Here is a 20,290-nt window from a genome sequence, read left to right on the forward strand (position 1 = left end):
TACGTTCAGAGAGTCACAGTAAAGGCACAGAACTCCCCCAAACAACATGTTTCATTGGCAGAAGGGAACCTTCATGCACTTGTGACTGGTTTCAATCCAGCACAGACTGAAGTTCACTGGAAAGAGGAGGTTACTTACCTATAAACTGGGAAAGGGGTTTCCCCCTTCGAGAATGTGTGGTCCATATTTGTTTCCATGAGGTCGGTTCATCACATGCGAAACACGCGCCTGCAATACAGAGCGAATTTGAAAGTTAGTGTACATGGCGCGTGCATGTGCCCTCGAGTTTCTCACCTTTGCTTCCAGCCAAGGTGATGAAAGGTTGAGGTGACAGCTGGACCATAGCAGCCAGTTCCTTCCAACACGAATCAGCAAGATGCGTTAACAGAGAGAAGGAGAGGTGGGAAGTGGAATACAGATAGGGAGGCCACGCATCTCAATAGGAACCTTCAATTACATGCAAGTAACCTCTCTTCTTCTTCGAGTGATGATCTCTATTATTCGCCACTGGTGTGATTTACAAGCATAGCCTGAAGCGGAAAGAGGGTGCAAGGATGGAAGGAAATGGTTGTGTGGAGAACCGCATCCAAAGGAAGGTATCTCCCACTGACCTGCACTAAAGACCAGGTGCTGCAAAGGTTGGTGTAAGAAACTCCAGGTGGCATGCTCTACCATTGTACTAACTGAACAGGAGTCCACCAGATCAAAGCCTGAGCTCGTCGTGGAGTTAGCCTGCCCCTGTGGAGAAGATAGTGCAGCCCCTGACAGTTGAGGCAGACAACGTGAAATGCCACCGCAAAGACTAATCCTTTAGAGATCTCTAGGGTTGACGAACTGGCATTGCCCCTGAACTCTCTTCTACTACAGCCAACATATAGAGCCACTCAAAGGAGTCCTGATTGGTTTTGTTCTCTGCTATGCAACAGTCAGCAGAGCTCATTCAGACATTGAGTGAGCACTGCAGTTGAGAGTGTTCTACTCTGCAGTATAGGTGTAGTTTCCAGGAGAAGAATAGGTAAGTGAATAGATTATGATTGATGTGAAATCATGAGACGCTGCCTTGGTAACCACAAAGCGGGGAGTGTAGTATTAGCAGGAAAGAATCCTTCTCTAACAGATAAAGGGGGTTCTAGGTCATACGCTCACAGTTCAACCGGCAGTTCCGAGCGACGCGCCATCAACTACGGGTAGACCTACAACTGTTCACAGCCTCACAACAAACGTAAAAGCAAAGTAATACGTCAAGTGATAGCAACAGGAAAACAACTTTCATGGAAAGGAGGGACTCTAGAGCACGGTGGTAACAGTTCAAAGTGTGGTTTCGTTAGCATGGAGAGAACAGATTCAGGTAACTATTGGGTGTGATCATTTGGATGGAGAGGTTGCGATGAAGCCTTTCCAAAAATCTAGTGGTTAGTGGGTGTGCAAAGACAGTGCAACCTTCCACTGGACAGTAGAACGGGCTATCACTGCCAGGTGGACTCTCAAAGAGTTGAGACAAAACCTGAGGACTTCAAGGACAGAACATAATCCAGGATCAGGGGGATCCCTATCAGTTCAGGCAGAAATACTTTTTGTTGGACCCAAAGAAAAGAAACTTTCCATTTGCTCAAGTAACATATCTAGTGGAGTCCTTCCTGCTGCTGGAGAGGATGTCTTGCACAGCAGGAGAGCACGGGCACGCTAAGCAAATGCCCATCCAAATACCATGTTCTGAGGTGGAGCTCATGTGGTTGGGATGCCTGATCTCGCTGTTGTACTGGCAGGAGATCGGGAAGCTGTGGAGGGGAATTGGTGGGCAGAATGACAGTAGAGGAGATTGGGAAACGCGAATTGCCTAGGCCAACGGGGTGATCAGAATGACCATTGTGCTGTCTTGTTAGATCTTGCGCAGTACCTGAGGCAGAGAGGTAGAGGAAGGAAGGCGTAGTTGATTTGGTCGACCAAGAGAGCAGGAGAGCATCACCCTGAGGTGGTGACCGAGGCCTCCTCTGGAGCAGTAAGTGGTACATTTGCTGTTTGTGACATGAATAGTGTCTCCGGTCAGAGTCCTCCATCAGGTGAAGGTGCTGTGTACTACTGAATTTTGAAGTTCCTCTCTCGGGGAACTGCAAAATGTCTGCTGATTGAGTCCAAGACTACATTCTGTGTCCCTGGAAGACAGCTTCAGACAAGAGAATGGGGTGATTGATGCACCAATAACAGAGATTGTGCATAGAGTGGCCGATCATGTTCCTGTTATAGAAAAACAGCAGTAGTGTCTGACATGAGGAGACCGTGATGGGAGTGAATAAACAGAAGAAAAGACTGGCATGCCTTTCTTAGTTCTGAGTTCCAGATATTTATGTATCAGAGGGTAGCTGTGTTAGTCTGGATCTGTAAAGCAGCAAAGAATCCTGTGGCACCTTATAGACTAACAGATTTGGAGCATGAGCTTTTGTGGGTGAATACCCACTTCGTCGGATGCATGTAGTGGAAATTTCCAGGGGCAGTATATATATGCAAGCAAGAAGCAGGCTACAGATAACGCGGTTAGTTCAATCAGGGAGGATGAGGCCCTCTTCTAGCAGCTGAGGTGTGAAATCAAAGAGGAGAAATTGGTTCTGTAATTGCTAGCCATCAGTCTTTGTTAATCATGAGCTGATGGTGTCAAATTTGCAGATGAACTGAAGCTCAGCAGTTTCTCTTTGAAGTCCGGTCCTGAAGTTTTTTTGCTGCAGGATGGCCACCCTTAAGATCTGCTATTGTGTGCCAGGGAGGTTGAAGTTTTCTCCTACAGGTTTTTGTATATTGCCATTCCTAATATCTGACACCTCAGCTGCTAGAAGAGGGCTCATCCTCCCTGATTGAACTAACCTCGTTTCTCTAGCCTGCTTCTTGCTTGCATATATATACCTGCCCCTGGAAATTTCTACTACATGCATGCCACAAAAGCTCATGCTCCAAAACGTCTGTTAGTCTATAAGGTGCCACAGGATTCTTTGCTGCTTTTACAGATCCAGACTAACACAGCTACCCCTCTGATACATAAATATCCTGGAACTCAGAACTGTAAGAAAGGCATGCCAGTCTTTTCTTCTGTTTATTCACTCCCATCACGGTCTCCTCATGTCAGACACTACTGCTCCAAAACGTCTGTTAGTCTATAAGGTGCCACAGGATTCTTTGCTGCTTTTACAGATCCAGACTAACACAGCTACCCCTCTGATACATAAATATCCTGGAACTCAGAACTGTAAGAAAGGCATGCCAGTCTTTTCTTCTGTTTATTCACTCCCATCACGGTCTCCTCATGTCAGACACTACTGCTGTTTTCTATAACAGGAACATGATCGGCCACTCTATGCACAATCTCTGTTATTGGTGCATCAATCACCCCATTCTCTTGTCTGAAGGCTGTCTTCCAGGGACACAGAATGTAGTCTTGGACTCAATCAGCAGACATTTTGCAGTTCCCACGAGAGGGAACTTCAAAATTCAGTAGTACACAGCACCTTCACCTGATGGAGGACTCTGACCGGAGACCTATTCATGTCACAAACAGCAAATGTACCACTTACTGCTCCAGAGGAGGCCTCGGTCACCACCCTCAGGGTGATGCTCTCCTGCTCTCTTGGTCAGACCAAATCAACTACGCCTTCCTTCCTCTACCTCTCCTGCCTCAGGTACTGCGCAAGATCTAACAAGACAGCACAATGGTCATTCTGATCACCCCGTTGGCTCAGGCAATTCCGGTTTCCCAATCTCCTCTACATGTCATTCTGCCCACCAATTCCCCTCCACAGCTTCCCCGATCTCCTGACCCAGTACAACAGCGAGATCAGGCATCCCAATCCACATGAGCTCCACCTCAGAACATGGTATTTGGATGGGCATTTGCTTTAGCGTGCCCGTGCTCTCCTGCTGTGCAAGACATCCTCTCCAGCAGCAGGAAGGACTCCACTAGATAATGTTACTGAGCCAAATGGAAATGTTTCTTTTCTTGGGTCCAACAAAAAGTATTTCTGCCTGAACTGATAGGGATCCCCCTGATCCTGGATTATGTTCTGTCCTTGAAGTCCTCAGGTTTTGTCTCAACTCTTTGAGAGTCCACCTGGCAGTGATTAGCCCGTTCTACTGTCCAGTGGAAGGTTGCACTGTCTTTGCACACCCACTAACCACTAGATTTTTGGAAAGGCTTCATCGCAACCTCTCCCATCCAAATGATCACACCCCAATAGTTACCTGAATCTAGTTCTCTCCATGCTAACGAAACCACACTTTGAACTGTTACCACCGTGCTCTATGTCCCTCCTTTCCATGAAAGTTGTTTTCCTTGTTGCTATCACTTCTGCGAAAAGGGCTGGTGAACTTGAAGCTATGATAGAGGACCCGCCTTTTATCGTGTTAGAGAAGGATTCTTTTCCCTAAATCTACACCCCAGCTTTTTACCAAAGGCGGTCTCCCAGTTTCACATCAATCAATCTATTCACTTACCTATTTTCTTCCTGAAACCACACCTATCTGCAGAAGAACATCAACTGCATTCCCTCAATGTCTGATGAGCTCTGACCTGTTGCATGCAGAGAACAAAACCAATCAGGAACTCCTTTAGGCTCTATATGTTGCAGTAGTAGAAAGAGAGTCAGGGGACAAGCCATCTCCACCTAGAGGATCTCTAAATGGATTTCGGGTTGCATTTCACTTGGCTACCAACTGTCAGGCCTACCTATCCCCACAGGGGTGCAGGCTAACTCCACGAGAGCTCAGGCTTTGACTGTGGACTCCTTTCAGTTAAGGACAATGTAGAGCAGCCACTTGGAGTTCTTACACACCTTTGCAGCACACTGTCTTAGTGCAGGACTCAGTGGGAGATACCTCCTTTGGATGGCGGTTCTCCACACAACCATTCCTTCCTCATCCTTGCACCCTCTTCCGACTTAGGTACTGCTTGTAAATCACCACCAGTGGAATAATAAGGATCATCACTCGAAGAAGAAGAGAAGGTTACTTGCATGTAATTGGAGGTTCTTTGAGATGCGTGGCCCCTATCTGTATTCCACTTCCCACCCTCCTTCCTCTCTGTTACGCATCTGTCTGATTCGTGTTGGAGAAGGAACTGGCTGCATGGTCCAGTTCACCTCAACCTTTCTCACCTTGGCTGGAAGCACAAGGTGAACCAGGGCACATGCACGCGCCAATGTACACTACTTTCAAATGCTCTGATTGCAGGCGCATGTTTCGCATGCATAACCCCTCAGTGGAATACAAATATGGACCACACATCTCGAAGAACCTCCAGTTATAGGTAAGTAACCTCCTCTTTCAGTAACTATCAGTCTGTGCTGGATTGAAACAGGTCACAAGTGCTGAAGGTTCCCTTCTGCAAATGATTTTGGGGGAGTTCTGTGGCCTTTTACTGTGACTCTCTGAACGTAACAATAATGCCTAGCACTAAGGTTCATGCCAGACTCATCATGCTACTGTGTGCTGTTAACGTTAGCTGGAGTCTTTGTCTGCTCGCTATGGCCCAGTTTAACACTAATGCCTTCTTGACTTCACAGGATCTGAAAATAAAGAATATGGGCTCGTGGGCAAGCTTGGTCCAGAAACCCCTCACAACTCCATCCTCCACAGCAAAGTCCTCCAGCGACAGCTTTGAGCATTTCAAGAGGGCAGCACGGGAGAAGGAGGAGAGGGAGAAGGCACTCAAAGCTCAGGCAGAACAGGTGGAAAAGGAGAAGGAGCGGCTGAGGCGGGAGCAGGAGAGGATGAGGTGAGAGGCCTGCGCATCTGTATTTCATTGCTCCTAAAACTTGTTTCCCCAGGGTACCAAAGTGCTGTGAATGGAGTTATGTCCCCATTGGGGACAGTCACTTCTGTTTTTTGCTTCACTTGTCAGCTTGGTGCCTTGGAGCCACTGCTGATTCTTTGGGAAAAGACAGGTTTTGCAGCAGGATCAGCCAGAAGACAGTGAGGGTAGAGCTGTCTCTACTGCCCTTTTGAGGGGTATACCTGACATGGCCCTGTTGTCCAGACCATCTTTTCTCTAGCTCCTTTGGGTTGTACCTGGGCTCTGTTTGTCTAGACACGTGGCAGCACTTACATGCTGCAGTGCAGGAACTCTGAACATAATCAGTGTGTGTAGTATAGCCACCGCTTCCGTTGTGGGCCCATGCAGGAGCCAGTGCAAGTTGTAGAGTTCCAGCATCATACTCTGTTCACAGTTCATACCAGTGAGGCATCTGGATAACAGCTGCTGTTTCCTCCTTCTCAAGCTGACTAACAGTACTGTTAAGCAAGAAGCAACATGAGCAAGAATCTCTTGATGCTAAGCACTTCCCATTCCACAGTGTGGGTGTTGCAAAATGGGTGGCTTGACTATGCAACAAACTTCACAGGGAGAAGCCCCTTAGCTGCCCATTCTCCAGCTGGGATCCCCAAGGAGCATTTGCTGGGGGAGATGGCTGGACACATGGTGCTGGCTGCTCTTCCTCATTTCCAGTTGCTACCTGGCATTAAAAATGTAATACATTGAGTCTTTTCCTGAGAGACTTCACTATGTCAGTGATTGCTGGAGTTCCCACAGGAAGGTTATAGGATCACAGAGGGGAGGCATCCCTGAGACGCTCTAAGATGCCACAAGTACGCCTGTTCTTTTTGCTGATACAGACTAACACGGCTGTTACTCTGAAATCTAAGATACCGATCACACTAGGAACAAGATTGAAACAGCCAAATCTGAGACATCCCTTCCCACTCTAAAATGGTGTTTCCTCAAATAGTCCTTCATCACAGCAATGATGAGCCAGCCCACAGGGTGGAAGAAAGACCCAGCAGTACCCCCATAGAGCTGTTCAGGAAACTTGTATGCCTTATGAGGTTGCACAAAGGGCCCCACCATTCTAATGACACTCTTGGGTCTTGGCAGGAGTCGTGATGACGAGGATGCCCTGGAGCAAGCTCGCAGAGTTCAGGAAGAAGTCCGAAGACGCCAGGAGCAGCAGCACCAGCAACAACAGCAGCAGCAGGTGTCAGCTGCAGCCTCTGCACCCCAAGCACAGAGCTCTCAGCCACAGTCCTCTCAGTCTATGCTGGATCAGCAGAGAGAGATGGCCAGAAAACGGGAGCAGGAGCGAAGGCGCAGAGAGGCGGTGAGTGGGGGGGCGGGGTTATTTGGGCACTCTGATGGGGGGCGCAGTTTGAGGCAGATGTTCAGGCAGAGTGCTTTTGCTGGGATGCTGATGCCTTGGTGAACTGAGTGAAGACTCCCAACTTCAACGGATTGGCAGACAACTGTGCCAGGAAACTTAGGCCTACTTTTATAGGGCAAAAGTACTAGATTATACCAATAAAAAGTTTAGGTAGCCCAGCAAAACCCCTGGCCCCTAATGCCACCCCATTGAGTCAAGTGCAGCATCCCTGCAGTGTTACTCCTGTGAGCATCAATCCTGCAGCCTTTGTAATTCTCTTATCTCCTCTCCCCCTTCAGATGGCAGCTACTATCGACATGAATTTCCAGAGCGATTTGTTGGCAATATTTGAAGAGAATCTTTTCTAATAGCGCCTGGTTTTCTTCTCCTGACTCTTCAATTTCCCGGCGAATCTTTGACTCTCCGTAGTGTTAACAGCGGCTGGGAGGGGGAGCGTTCCTGCAGCCCTTCTGCATGTATGACCATTGCAGATCTTTCAGTCGAGGCCTCAGAAGGATCAGCAGAGTCTGCCTTACAGTTTGACTTTTGCCCCCCCACACACACTGAAGAAAGACCGACCAAGACAAGCCAACTACGTACTAGGTTTGATTGGACATGCAGCTGCTGGGAAGGGTGCCCTGATCACTCGACATTCTCTATGCCAAACGTATTCACAGTATATCCAGGACTTCACGTTCTTCACACCTTTTCTATCCATAAAGGTTCTAAGTTACAGAATGTCTATGAATAAACAGTGCTGTGTCATGACAGCAAGAGATGCTCTTCACTGAGAGGCTGCCTATGGGAGTGTCCTGGCAGGAATGGGAGACCTGGGGTCCAGCTGGGAAAATACACAAGCTGTGTCTGGTCCTTTCATCACTGGCTTTGCCTTTAACTTAACTTCCCACAAGCCTTTAGCTGGGAGCCATTCTCTGTAAGTGTTCGCTTGTGAAAAAGGGAATAGTACAGTGGAGGTGTCAAGTGTAACTGGCCATTTGAGTGAGGTTTTTGTTTTAGCATTGTGTGAAGGTCCGGGAATTGGAGCTAGACTACCAACCAAAGTCAGTTTCTTTCAGTCTGTTTTTTTCCTCCAGGCAGTTTGTCACTGCTCAACTCTTGACTGGGTATTAATTGTCTCTTTGTTATAGAGTGGAGTGGGGAAACCAGTAACACCAGGGGAAGCTACCACCCTGTCACTAGTGTTTGACCGTGGCTGTATTGTATAGTGACTATAGTTGGCATATATTTGTTTGAGGGTTTTGGTGAGCCACCAAACTCGGTGTAAAAACACTGCTTATATTTTGCTCAGTTTCAAACTTTTAGTCTATATTTTTAACTGTAAAACCAGAAAGCTGCATTTTGGTTTTTTAAAAATGTCATAAAATATGGTTAAAAAAAAGTTTTTATACCTAAAAGGAGTGGCTGAGAGGAGGGCAAGTGGAGGTGGCAGTTTTGGAAAGGCTCCTTCCACCACCTATCAAATCTCACTCACTAGCAGCGGGCGCTTTCCCATGCACCTTCAGTGTGTATTCTTTTAATTTTATTCTATGAACTGTTAAAATGTTATGTGCCATAAATACCCACTATACAGTACAATACTGGTGTGTCAGTATGGGGTGAGCGCTGGAGTAATTGATTGGTTTTACTTTAATACAGTGAATATGCATTTGGTCTGTACTGATCATGGAATAAACTCATCTCTTTTTTTTTAAAAGATGGTGTCGTACTGACATTTCTTTGAATCCTACTTGTGATTGAGTTGTTTAAAGGGGTGAGAATTGTTGAGGAAAGGTTGTCCCTATACCTTGACTGTGCTCTAGGGGAAAGGAAGGAGTTCTCATGCTCCTGTACCCATCCTGGGGGGAAGCTTGTCCCAGGTAGCCAGTGTGCATTTTCCCTCCTAAGCGAGGGCCAGGAGAGCTGCCATGCCAAAGCAACATGATCCTGCACAAGGTGTAGTGAGGCTGATCTTATGTGAAGGCTTCATCCTGCTGTTGAGGACACATCAGGACACCAAGCGCTGACACCCACAGCGTCTCAGACAACCAGCGCAGTCCCTTCCCAGTTTCTGAGATCGTGATGCAGACGTAGCTGACACTGTGTAAAGTAAGCACAAGAGCCTTCCTAACTCCAGAAGTGGCGTTTGCCCTACTGAGCAAGAGCTGGGGTTCTCCAAGCCTTGGTCAAGCTATTTATTTTGAGAGCTGATGGCTTCCATTGGTACTTGCTTTCTGAGGTTTGAATGTGGGGGGTGGACGATGGGGTGAGAGGGCCTTCTCTTCACATTCCAGACCTAGTTCAGTGTGAGAACTGGGTGCAGCTATCCCTGGGAAGATCAAGTCAGGACAGGGGACAGATTAGATGGCACTAGTATGGATAAACTCCACTTTGCTATTGTCTCAGTGACCAAGCAAGCATTGAAATAGCAGCCTCAGGTTGTAGGGTTTGACTGTCTGCCATAAGTTGACTTTGGTGTTTTCTAAGCTACTTTCTTGTCATCCCTTAGAGCTCTCTGCTGCCAGTGGGAAAGGGAATAAGTTTAGAAGAAATCAGCCTGATTTAAGTTTCTCTTAGCTAACATGATCGACCTAGTGCTGTGTCTGAGGCTGGGGTAGTGGGAAAGCTGCAAGGACGTCTAGAAATCCATCCCAGAAACCTGCCCAAGTCTGTCCCCTACCCTCCACTCTAATGAAGCAACACTCAGTCAAACGTGACAGGCTCCTCCCGATCGAAACTTGTACTGACCAAGAGAATAGTCAGGACATTTAAGTCCCTCATCTCTATAGCTCTTAATCTCTGGCCTCCCCACTGTGCTATCCATAGCCACAGGCAAACCCAGAGAAGCAGAGTCCAGGATTTGTCTGGTGATGGCATGAGGAATAGTTCTTGATTCTATGTAATTATCATAGGGAGCTTATTAACTGCATCAGGTGAGGATCTCTCTGTGCTTGGGAATGTAGAGCCCCACTTTTCTGTTGGCTCTTTCAGGAAATCATCTCAGTGAACTGCTTGTCTCATTAGAGCCCCTTGGTGTTTCTAGTGGAAAAGTCCTGATTTCCGTTGTCTGGGAGAACCTGCACCACGGAACTTCATTAGCAGCTGATCCTGCTGCTGTTGCAAAGAGAAACCCAAAAGAGCAGCATCCCTGTTCTCCTTGCTTTGCAGAGCCCCAGGCTGGACCAGTGACTGGCTGCAGCTTAGCCTCAGAGCTCAGTGGGTTTGTTTAGATGAGATGTGCCAGTGTGGATCAACAAGTGGTGGCTGCCCTTAACTTTAAAATACAACTGCAATCTTGAAAGATCCCAGTATCCTGTGCTCATGCTAGTGGCCTGGCCAAGATCATTGCAAGCTGGGACTTGTAGTATTCTTGTGTGCCAAGGCCTCCAGCCATGATGATGATGGACACAACTGGCATCATTTTATGCAAATTAAGAGCCACCCTTATTTTGCTGGCAAATGGTTGATAGGGCCTCAGTTTGGGCAAAGTGTGGGCAGGCTTTCCTGGCTTGGGCAGATTCTCTGTGCTGTGCCGAGCAGGAGAATAGGGGATATGCTTGATTTTACTCTGATCCCCAAGAATTGGCAGGAGCAAAACCTCATGGCACTGTAGGGCATGAAAGAGAGGTGGGGAACGTGGCATTCCCATGTCCAGAGGGCTAGTAACAGTCGCTTCTTACAGTCCTTTCCCAAGGCTTCAACTGCATCCTCTACAGAACAGGCTTGTGTCACAGTCTGTAAATTGCCTCTGGATTTCAATCTTTTTTTGGTTGTGCATTGTGTAAGATCGTAGTGGGGGAAATCTGAACCGCTGGCTTCTCCTCTAACCTCTTCCAACGACATCTCTTGAACCTCATGCAGAGCCATGAGGTGACCTGCTTCCATCTCTCACCCTTCTTGGGCAGTATTCCTCTTTCCAAGCGCTCTCCTCTTCTTATGAAAGCACTTTGGGTGATCATCTCCTCCCTTCTTTAATTTTAAGCTCAGGGTTTCCGGGTATTTTTAAGTGCACATCCGCTGTAAGAGTGACCACACACACACTCATTGCAATTGTACATAAAATCCACCACATTGCAAAGAAGAAAACAAACCAATTGGAAGTGCTGGAACTTCTAAGAGAGCACTCTAGGTTGTAAAATAAAGAAAACAAATATTATATAATTTATATGTATGCAAAGAACAAACCCCCCTGTATCTAGTCAATAGCGATATTAGTCCTTTTTTTTAATGTTCAACCCTCTTTTGCATTTGAAATTTGCCAAACCTTTATTGTCAGTAGTTAATAATTCGGAGTAGTGGTAGCATTTTTTAGACTGGTGGGTTAATCCAGTAGTCTCTTTCTTTTTCTTTTTCTTTTCTTTTCTTGCTCACCTCTGCATTTTTTGCAAATATCTGGAAACGTTTACAGGTTGCAACTACATACTCTGTAACTTTAAGCTGTACTCTTCTTGTTCTCTTCTGTGCATTTTTTTGTTGGTTTTTACACGTCGCCGAATGATGACCATAACGTGGTATCTTTAGCTGGAGAAATGGTTCCTTCAGTTTTTTTTCTGCCAAAGGTTGGTTGGGGTTTTTTGTTTTTTTTGCTATTCTCATGTTTTTTCCCCTGTTTTACTGTGTGTGTTTATAATTGGGTTGTAATTCAGATGATACACTATTTAATTTCCTGCACCCCATCCCCTTGTGTATGATTTAACAGTTATGGACTTTAGAATGCATCTTCTTGCTATAGAAGTCTAGTCTAAATGATGTAATCCTGGTTATTTTCTCCTCCTCTTTAATCCTGTACAAAAGAATAAGAGAAACGTACAATCCCACTGTACTTTTTGCACGGAACGCTTGGCAAATAATTCTGTCAGTGAATTTGAGACTTGTATTAAACACTTTAGACATTTGTAGAAGGGAATTCATAGAGTTTTCACTTATATACTAAAGGTTTTTTTGTGCGGTTCTCATTGCAAAAATAAACATTTGTACTGAATATAAAGCTAAAACTACTTTGTCTGAAATTTTATCTGGTTTTCTGAATTGAGACTGGATTCTCCCCAAGACTGCAACAGTGTTTGGGCCCCAGCTCCATAAAGGGCTCATTGCAGGATCGACACCTTAATCATCGCATTTTATATTCCAAAAACCAGCTAACATGGCTAAATTGCAACAGTGCCACTGACTTCACTGATAAAACCCCAGTACTTAAAGCAAGGCAATGAATAGTGCTGGCTGTTCTAACCTGTTTGCTGCCACATGGTTGTCAATGCACTGGCCAAGAGTCTTCACAGTGATGAATGCTTTTGGGGCCCAACAGGAGACCCCTTGAACGAGACTAGTTTCATGTAAGTGCCAGGTACCCCCTCTGAAAATGTCACTCCTGTAAGATGTATTGGAGCATAAGCTTTCATGCATGAATACCCGCTTTGTCAGACGCATGTGGTGGAAATTTCCAGAGGCAGGAATAAATATGCAGGCCATAATCAGTCTGGAGATAACGAGGTCAGTTCTATCAGGGAGGATGGGGCCCTTTTCACACCTCTGGAAATTTCCACCATATGCATCTGATGAAGTGGGTATTCACCCACGAAAGCTTATACTCCAATACGTCTGTAAGGTGCCACAGGACTCTTTGTTGCTTTTTACAGATCCGGACTAACATGGCTACCCCACTGATACTTGACTCCTGTAAGATATCACAAACTGGCACCTAAGATCTTAAGTCTGGATTGAATCATGACCATCCCCATCACATGGGCAAGGCAAGCTTTCTGCTATCCTAAAAGGCTCTGCTCCTTGCTCTAAATGCTTGTGTTGTGGAAATGGTGCGATATTGTATGCAACTAAATTGTGGTTCTTCAACACCTGATGGAGGGTGCAATCCCTGGCCCTGCTAATGTCAGGGACAACACCCCCAAAGAGTCACACAGCTCCCTTCCCTATGAACACTGAGAAGGAAAATGCAAAATAAGTGTCAGCCTCAAGACTAGAGCCCAGTTCTCATAGCTTTGCAGCTGATGCCACCCAGTGGGGCCATGTGACCTCCCTGCCATGTTACTAACCTCTGGGCTAAATGTCGAGAAGATGGCTAGGGGCACTCCATTGCACTTGCACAGCACGCTGTTGCCTACAGATCTGTCTTTCACAAAGGTGGGTGAGAATGGTTAGCTTCATTGTGTGGTGGCCTGAAGTCAGCAATTTGAAGTCTGTTGTGTGAGGCCCGGTGCTGTTGGCTCAGACCTAGAGCTGCTGTCATCGAGAGCAGAGCTCTGTTCCCCATTTTGCCCTGCATTTTCTATGTAACCTTTTCCAAGTCACGCTGCCTATCTCTCTCTTTCCCCCCCACTGGAAAATGGGCCTGTGGATGCTTCCCTGGGCCAAGGGGCATTTGGTGGTGAACACAGCAGGAGAAGTAATTGCACAAGATCCTAAAGTAGCTTTCCACTTTGAAATGTCCCCATTGCTGTTCACAGGTGGGAATCATCCCCAGCACGGAGGTGGGGGGCCTTCTGCATCATCTTGATTGAAAGAAAAGTGCATCTAAACAGACATGGGACTATTCCTGCCCTTGAACCACTCCCCCTGGGGTTCCAATGCCACCCAGAGTGAGACGAAGGGGGTGGAGGTGGGGGCACAAATATCAGGCACATAACAGGCTTCATAGGCTTTAATCCCAGACAGCACTTCCCTGGTGTGACCACCCATGACACAGAACTCTAAACATTTGACAGCTGGATTTTTAGTTTTCCCTTTTATTTGATGATGTTTTGGGGGATCGTGGGCCCTATTGCACAACATTCACCTTTGAATAACAGTCCAGCTTGGCGTCTCCCTCCTTTGCCTTTGTCCAGCCAAAGGCCATGACGTGCAGAGCCTGGAATCTCGATCTGAAATTCCTTCTGCTTCCAAGCACTGAGATGCATGGCCCAGCTGAGCTACTTCAGCTGCTGAGGGCCAGTGTAAATAGCATGTGGCCAACTTTGGCGATAGTTGATATTTGCCATTGTTGGGCATCTTTATCCCTTCCCCGTAAGGTTCAATGAGTCTACACCAGGGATAGGCAAACTACAACCCGTGGGCCGCACACGGCTCAGCCCTGCTCTGGGGCTCCAGCCGGGACGCTGGGTCGGGGATGCATCATGTGGCTCAGTCCCGCTCTGGCTCCAGCTGGGGCACGGTGTCAGGGGACTGACCATGTGGCTCGGCCCCGCTCCGGCTGGGGCACTAGGTCGGGGGACACACCATGTGGCTCGTTCCCGCTCTGGCCGGGGCACTGGATCAGAGCCACACCATGCAGCTTGGGACTGCTCTGACATTCTGGCCAGAGCGCTGGGTCAGGGCTGCACCACACTTGAGGTAAGCGCCACATGGAGCCTGTGCCCCTGAGCCTCTCCCCAACCCCTGCCCCAGCCCTGATCCCCCTCCTGCCCTCTGAACCCCTCAGTCCTAGCCCAGAGCACCCGCCTACACCCCAAACTCCTCATCCCCAGCCTCACCCCAGAGCCCACCCCCTCCCACACCCCATCCCCAATTTTGTGAGCATTCATGGCCCGCCATACAATTTATTTCCCGATGTGGCTCTTGGGCCAAAAAGTTTGCCCACCCAATAAAGGTACTTTAACTGAAAGTACCTTTATTAGTCCAAAGGCTGGTCAGCCCAATAGCACATTATATGAATTAACTGTTCCCACCTAAATACTGTAAGGACCCATCAGATACAGCAGAGTCTGAAATAGGACCCATCACTTCCAGTTGTTCCGTGGTTTTGGCTGTCGATAGACCTTCTGAGCTGCTTTTCCTAACTTACCCCCTACACCTCTTGCCCGCAGGTTTGGCTTTACTTGGGCTGTGTCTGCCTGCAACTGCTTGCATAGCACTCACTAGTGTGGAAGCAGGAAAAGAAAGAGAGGGTTTAAGTTGCCATTTAAGTGTAAGAAACAGAGCAACCGTTGAGCTAAGTCTTAGCCTAATATTGTGAGACCTCTAGAAGCAGGGCTCATGTCAGAAGCGAGTGGAAAATAGCAGAGTAGTCAGTTTGACCTAGCCTTGAGATAATGATGTTTTGAGAAGAGAAAATGAGAAAATACTGGAATAGATAGCAAATAGCCTAAATAAAATGCAGATGTTTTTAATTAATGCAGGTCAAAAAGAGGTATAAATGCTTGCGTGATTTTGCTTGTATTTTGGAGAAACTGAGGCACTGATGCTCTCTGCCAGCTGTATTCTTCCCTTGCAATTGCTTGAATAAAGCTGTGTCTGATTTTATTGCTTCCAACCTGAGTGGAGTTTGTTTCTTCCACAATTGTCAACTGTTTCTGTGCTTAGCAGTTACAGCTAGCTCCTGCTAAGTCCCTGGCTCTGACAGGGAGTCCCTCACCTCCCCAGAAAAGGTCTAATTTACCTAACAGTTACAAAGTTGACTATGACCAATTTGCCTAACTTCACCTCCTGACTCAGGCACCATTTTACTAGCAACCCCCCTATCCCTGCCCATTTCTCAAGGCCTTGATAGTGCCTTGTATTCCTTCAGCCATAAAGATCCAGCTCCCAGAGTCGGGATTATGGGGGAATCACAGATTTCATTTAAATATGAAAAGCAAGTTCTTCAAGTGATTATGTCCATTCTACATCAGGTATGTGCATACCGTGTGCACCATCGCCAGAAATTTTTTCCATAGTGGTGTCAGTCGGGCCAGCTCTAGTGCCTTTTGGTGCCACATGCTTTGCATATGTGCTGTTATAAGGGGCACTGCCAGCCTCGCACCCTCTCAATTCCTTCTTACCCCCCGTGACAGTCGCTGGAACAACTCTTGCTTCAGCAAAGTGTTATTCAGTGGTTTCTCTTCAGCTTAGTTTTAGTCTTAGTTTTAGTAGCAGTGTAAATACCATTGGCGTAGATAGAGCTTCCTCTCTTAGCATAGAGGGGCTCCCTTTGCCACTGGGGCTGGGTATGTCCCTGTCCTCCTGCTTCAACCCCTGTGCCTCCTGCAGCAAGTCTATGCTGGTGAGCGACCCACACTCCATCTGTCTGAAGTGTCTGGGAGAGGATCACATATGAGAGCATTGTCAACTCTGTTGACACTTCAAGCCTTGTGCAAAGAAAGACAGGGAGGCTAGACTAAGGGCTATCCTAATGGAAGCCGCACTTAGGCCAGTGTCCAAGCCAAGCGAGTTGGCATGGAGCACCTCAGCTTCAGTGCGAAGTGCCCCTCCAGCACCCCATGTTTCTTGGCACTGTTCTCCATCTACGGTGACAAGAAAGAAACATAAGAAGCAATAGTATGAGAGGGGATGCTCCTCGGTCTCAAGAAAGGACAAACAAGGGGAGTGCAGCAGAGTGTGACCCATGTCAGGCTGCCACTCCACCTCCAGTGCCCTAGCAGCACCACTGACTCTACTCTGTCCACAGGTGCTGTTGAATCTGGAGTGGGATCACCCGTTGATGCCGGGGAGTCATTGTGACGCCAGCAGGATCATGGTGCCTTTCACCCTGGAGGCCTTTGCAGTGGCCAGGGACCCACTGTCCCTCCCAGTACTACCAATGGGACAACCACTGGCTCCCATGAGTGTGACGAGCAGAAGAGAGCATGGAGCTTCAGCTCTTACCTGGCACCAGGGGCCTCAGTACTGACCACAGGCAAACTGGCCCTCCTGTGGTTGACAAGGCCTTCCCTGATCCAGCACCGATCCCCAGACCCTCATGACTGACCAGGAGAAGTAAGGGACACCACTCCCTCATGATCACCTCAGGAAAGCTCTTCTTTGGAGTTGGAGATTGAGCCCTGCACCCAGCCTAAGAGCTGCTGCCACTACTCATCCTACATCCCTCCAGATCTTGTTGTAGGTCCGCTTGCCAGCGGCCTGGCCTGGAGGACAATGGCCAATGCAGGTCCAGTGGCCATTCTTGAACCTGTGGGGCTTCCCCCCAGTACCAGGACCACCATCCAACCATTCCTATTTGCTTGTGTCCAAGAGGAGGGCCCTTCCACCTCAACATTCTGCATCTGACCCAGACTCTGGTACTAAGCCCAGTACCAACACACAAGATGTGGGCCTGGGGAATGTAATTGGGACCAAACAAGAGAAGGAAGACCCCATTGCTTCACGCCTCTTCCTCCTTCTCCACAGATGAAGCTGTCTTGGGATTGAGCAGCGTGGTGCCACAAGATGACTTTAGAACCCATCAGGAGCTTCTAAACAGTGTAGCTGCTAACATGGGGCTGGAGGTGGAGGTACTCAAGGAGTTAGCGCATAGTCTCATTGACATTTTGTCCACAGCAGTCCCATCCAAGGTTGCTCTACTCATTAACAAGGCTGTTATGGGTCCAGTCAGGTCCCTGGGTGGCACACTCTATCTTCTCTGCCTCCTTCTTCAAAGAAGGCAGAAAAGAAATCCTATGTGTTGGCCAAGGGATACGAATACTTGTATTCTGGCCCTCCTCCTGGGTCTCTTGTGGTCACAGCAGCCAATGAGAGGGACAGGCAAGGCCAGGCAGGCAACAGACAAAGTTAAGGAAGCTAGACTTGTTCAGCAGAAAAATGTATTTGCTGCCTGGGTTACAGCTTCGTATTTCCAGCCAACAAGCCCTGCGTGGGAAGTATGATTACAATATGCCGGACTCTATGGCCAAGTTTAAGGAGACTCTGCCTCAGGACTCCAGCCAAGAGTTTTCCATCCTGTTAGAGAAGGAGAAAACTGTAGCCAGAGCCTCACTCCAAGCAGCTCTGGATGCAGCTGACCCAGCAGCCAGAACAACGGCTTCTGCAGTGTTTGTGAGGCAATGCTCCTGGCTTCAACCCTCAGGGCTACCACTGGAGCTCCAACAATCAATCTAGGACCTCCCATTCGAGGGTACCTCCTTCACAGAGCAAATGGACACACAGCTCCACCGTCTGAAGGACTCCAGGCCACCCTCAGATCCCTGGGCTTCTACTCCCCAGCTCCTTGAGGAAGCATTTCATGCCCCAGCAACCAGCCCACTTCTCGACTACACTACTGTGTCAGAACCTGTTCGAGAAAAGGAGCAGGGGTTAGAAGCATAGGCAACCACACCAATCCACCTCAGCCACACTACCGGGGTCGCACAGATCCTCAGGAGGCCCCAAACAGAGCTTTTGAAGGTGTGCCTGAGGGCAATATGTCAGTTCCTGCCTTGGATCCTCCCCCCAAACCCCTTTTTGTTTTCAGACCAACTCTCCTACTTCAGTCCAGCGTGGTCCCTCAGCACCTCAGATCACTGGGTGCTGAGTATGGTGGCGGACAGTTACCCTTCAATTTTCTTCTGTCCATCCCTCTTAAGGGACCCTTCTCATAAGCAACTTTGAGCCCGAGGTACAAGCCCTCCTACGGGTAGGAACTGTGGAGGAGGTGCCCCAGAATTTGAGAGAGAAAGGGGTTTTACTCCAGATATTTCCTAATCCTGAAGGCCAAAGGGCATCTTTGACCCATCCTGGACCTGCATCACCTCAACAGTTATCTCAAGAAACTGAGGTTCTGCATGGTCTCCCTGGATCCAGGGAACCACCGTTGACTTGAAAGATGCATATTTCCACCTTGTCATCTTCCAAGACCACAGAAGTTTCCTCAGGTTTATCATAAACCAGACCCATTATCAGTTCACCATCCTCCCCTTTGTTCTGTCTGCAGCCCCTCGGATTTCTACGAAATGCACAATGATGGTACCCATACCTCAACGATTGGCTAATCAAGGGCCACTCAAAGGCTCAAGTGAAGAACAGCATCAGCCTGGTCCAAGCCACCTTCTGAGCACTGGGCCTGTTGATAAACGAGCAGAAGTCAACATTCACTCCAGTCCAGAGAATAGAGTTTATTGGGGCACTTCTAGACTTGATCCAGGCCAGAGCCTCCTTTCCAGAGGCTTGATTCTGGAGAACATTGGTTCTTGATATCTGAGGTCAAGCCCACCCCATCTTGACAGCCTGGTTTTGCCTCAAACTTTTGAAACACATGGGCATGTGCACCTTAGACCTCTGCAGACTTGGTTGGCCTCGGTGTGCTCACCAAATCCACTTGGACTCGGTGCTTACAGTTCTCGCCCTGGTCCTCGCCTCCCTTAACTGATGGAAGGACCTACAGTCAGTAACTGCAGACATTCCCTTTGTTACACCCCCAGCCTTCATTGTCTTTAGTTTTGGACACATCTGATCTAGGTGGGGAGCTCACCTCAAACACCTCAGGAGACAGGGCCTGTGGTCTGAGGAAGAGCTCTCCCTACACACAAACATCAGAGAGCTCAGAGCAGTCCTCTTAGCTTGCCGAGTGTTCCTCCAGATCATGAGCAAAGTAGTACGAATGCTAATTGACAACACAGCAGTCATGTTCTACATCAGCAAGCAGGGAAGAGCGCACTCCTCCATGTGCCAGGAGGCTATCCGTCTGTGGAACTTCTGCATGAAGTACGCCATCCACCTTGAGACTTCCCATTTTCCGGGAGCCTGGAATGCTCTGGCAGATCACCTCAGTAGATCTTTTTCCTCTCACCACAAGTCATCCCTTCACCCAGAGGTGACCAGATACATCTTCCAGAGTTTGGGGGTCTCCCCAGGTAGACCTGTTCACAACCAGGCCGAACAGGAAATGTCAACAGTTTTGCTCGCTGTGCAGACACAGCCCGGGCAGCTTCTCAGACATCTTCCTGCTTCCACGGACAGAGTTCCTATTCTATGCATTTCCTACAGTTCCTCTGGTGCACCAGGTCCTTCTGAAAGTCAAGTGGGACAAGGCAAGGGTTATTCGTATAGCCTTTGCATGGCTGCGTCAATGCTGGGTTGTCACACTACTCAACTTGTCAGTGGTTCCCTGGCTGCCACTCCCACCCCTCCCGGACCTGCTCTGACAAGATCACAGCTGCTTACTCCACCACGTGGAAGCTCCATGGTTGAACCCGGAGGAACAGGCCTGTTCGGAGCAAGTTCACCAGGTTTTGCTGGGTAGTAGGAAGCCGTCTACTAGAACTATTTATATGGCCAAGTCGAAGCATTTCTCATATAGTCTTCCCAACAAGGTCTTTGCCTGACTCAGTCTTCCCTCCAGTCTGTGCTGGAATACCTGCTCCATCAGCAACAACAAGGCCTGGCCCTCGCTTTCATCCAGGAACACTTAGCAGCGATCT

The 20,290-nt window shown here is 48.1% G+C and overlaps 1 protein-coding gene across 2 annotated transcripts in view; it reads left to right on the forward strand.

Moving 5' to 3' along the window:
• Positions 1-8,886, forward strand: part of BRD4 (bromodomain containing 4) — a 236,707-nt gene extending 227,821 nt beyond the window's left edge. For both annotated transcript variants that reach the window (XM_075060969.1, XM_032776749.2), the window contains 3 exons: positions 5,544-5,755; positions 6,911-7,133; positions 7,472-8,886. In XM_075060969.1, coding sequence (XP_074917070.1) covers positions 5,544-5,755; positions 6,911-7,133; positions 7,472-7,540 — 504 coding nt within the window. In that variant the 3' untranslated portion in view covers positions 7,541-8,886. The remainder of the gene's footprint in view (positions 1-5,543; positions 5,756-6,910; positions 7,134-7,471) is intronic.
• The last annotated feature ends 11,404 nt before the right edge of the window (positions 8,887-20,290 follow it).

This window comes from Chelonoidis abingdonii, chromosome 26, assembly GCF_003597395.2.
Source record: "Chelonoidis abingdonii isolate Lonesome George chromosome 26, CheloAbing_2.0, whole genome shotgun sequence".
Taxonomy (NCBI): Eukaryota; Metazoa; Chordata; order Testudines; family Testudinidae; genus Chelonoidis; species Chelonoidis abingdonii.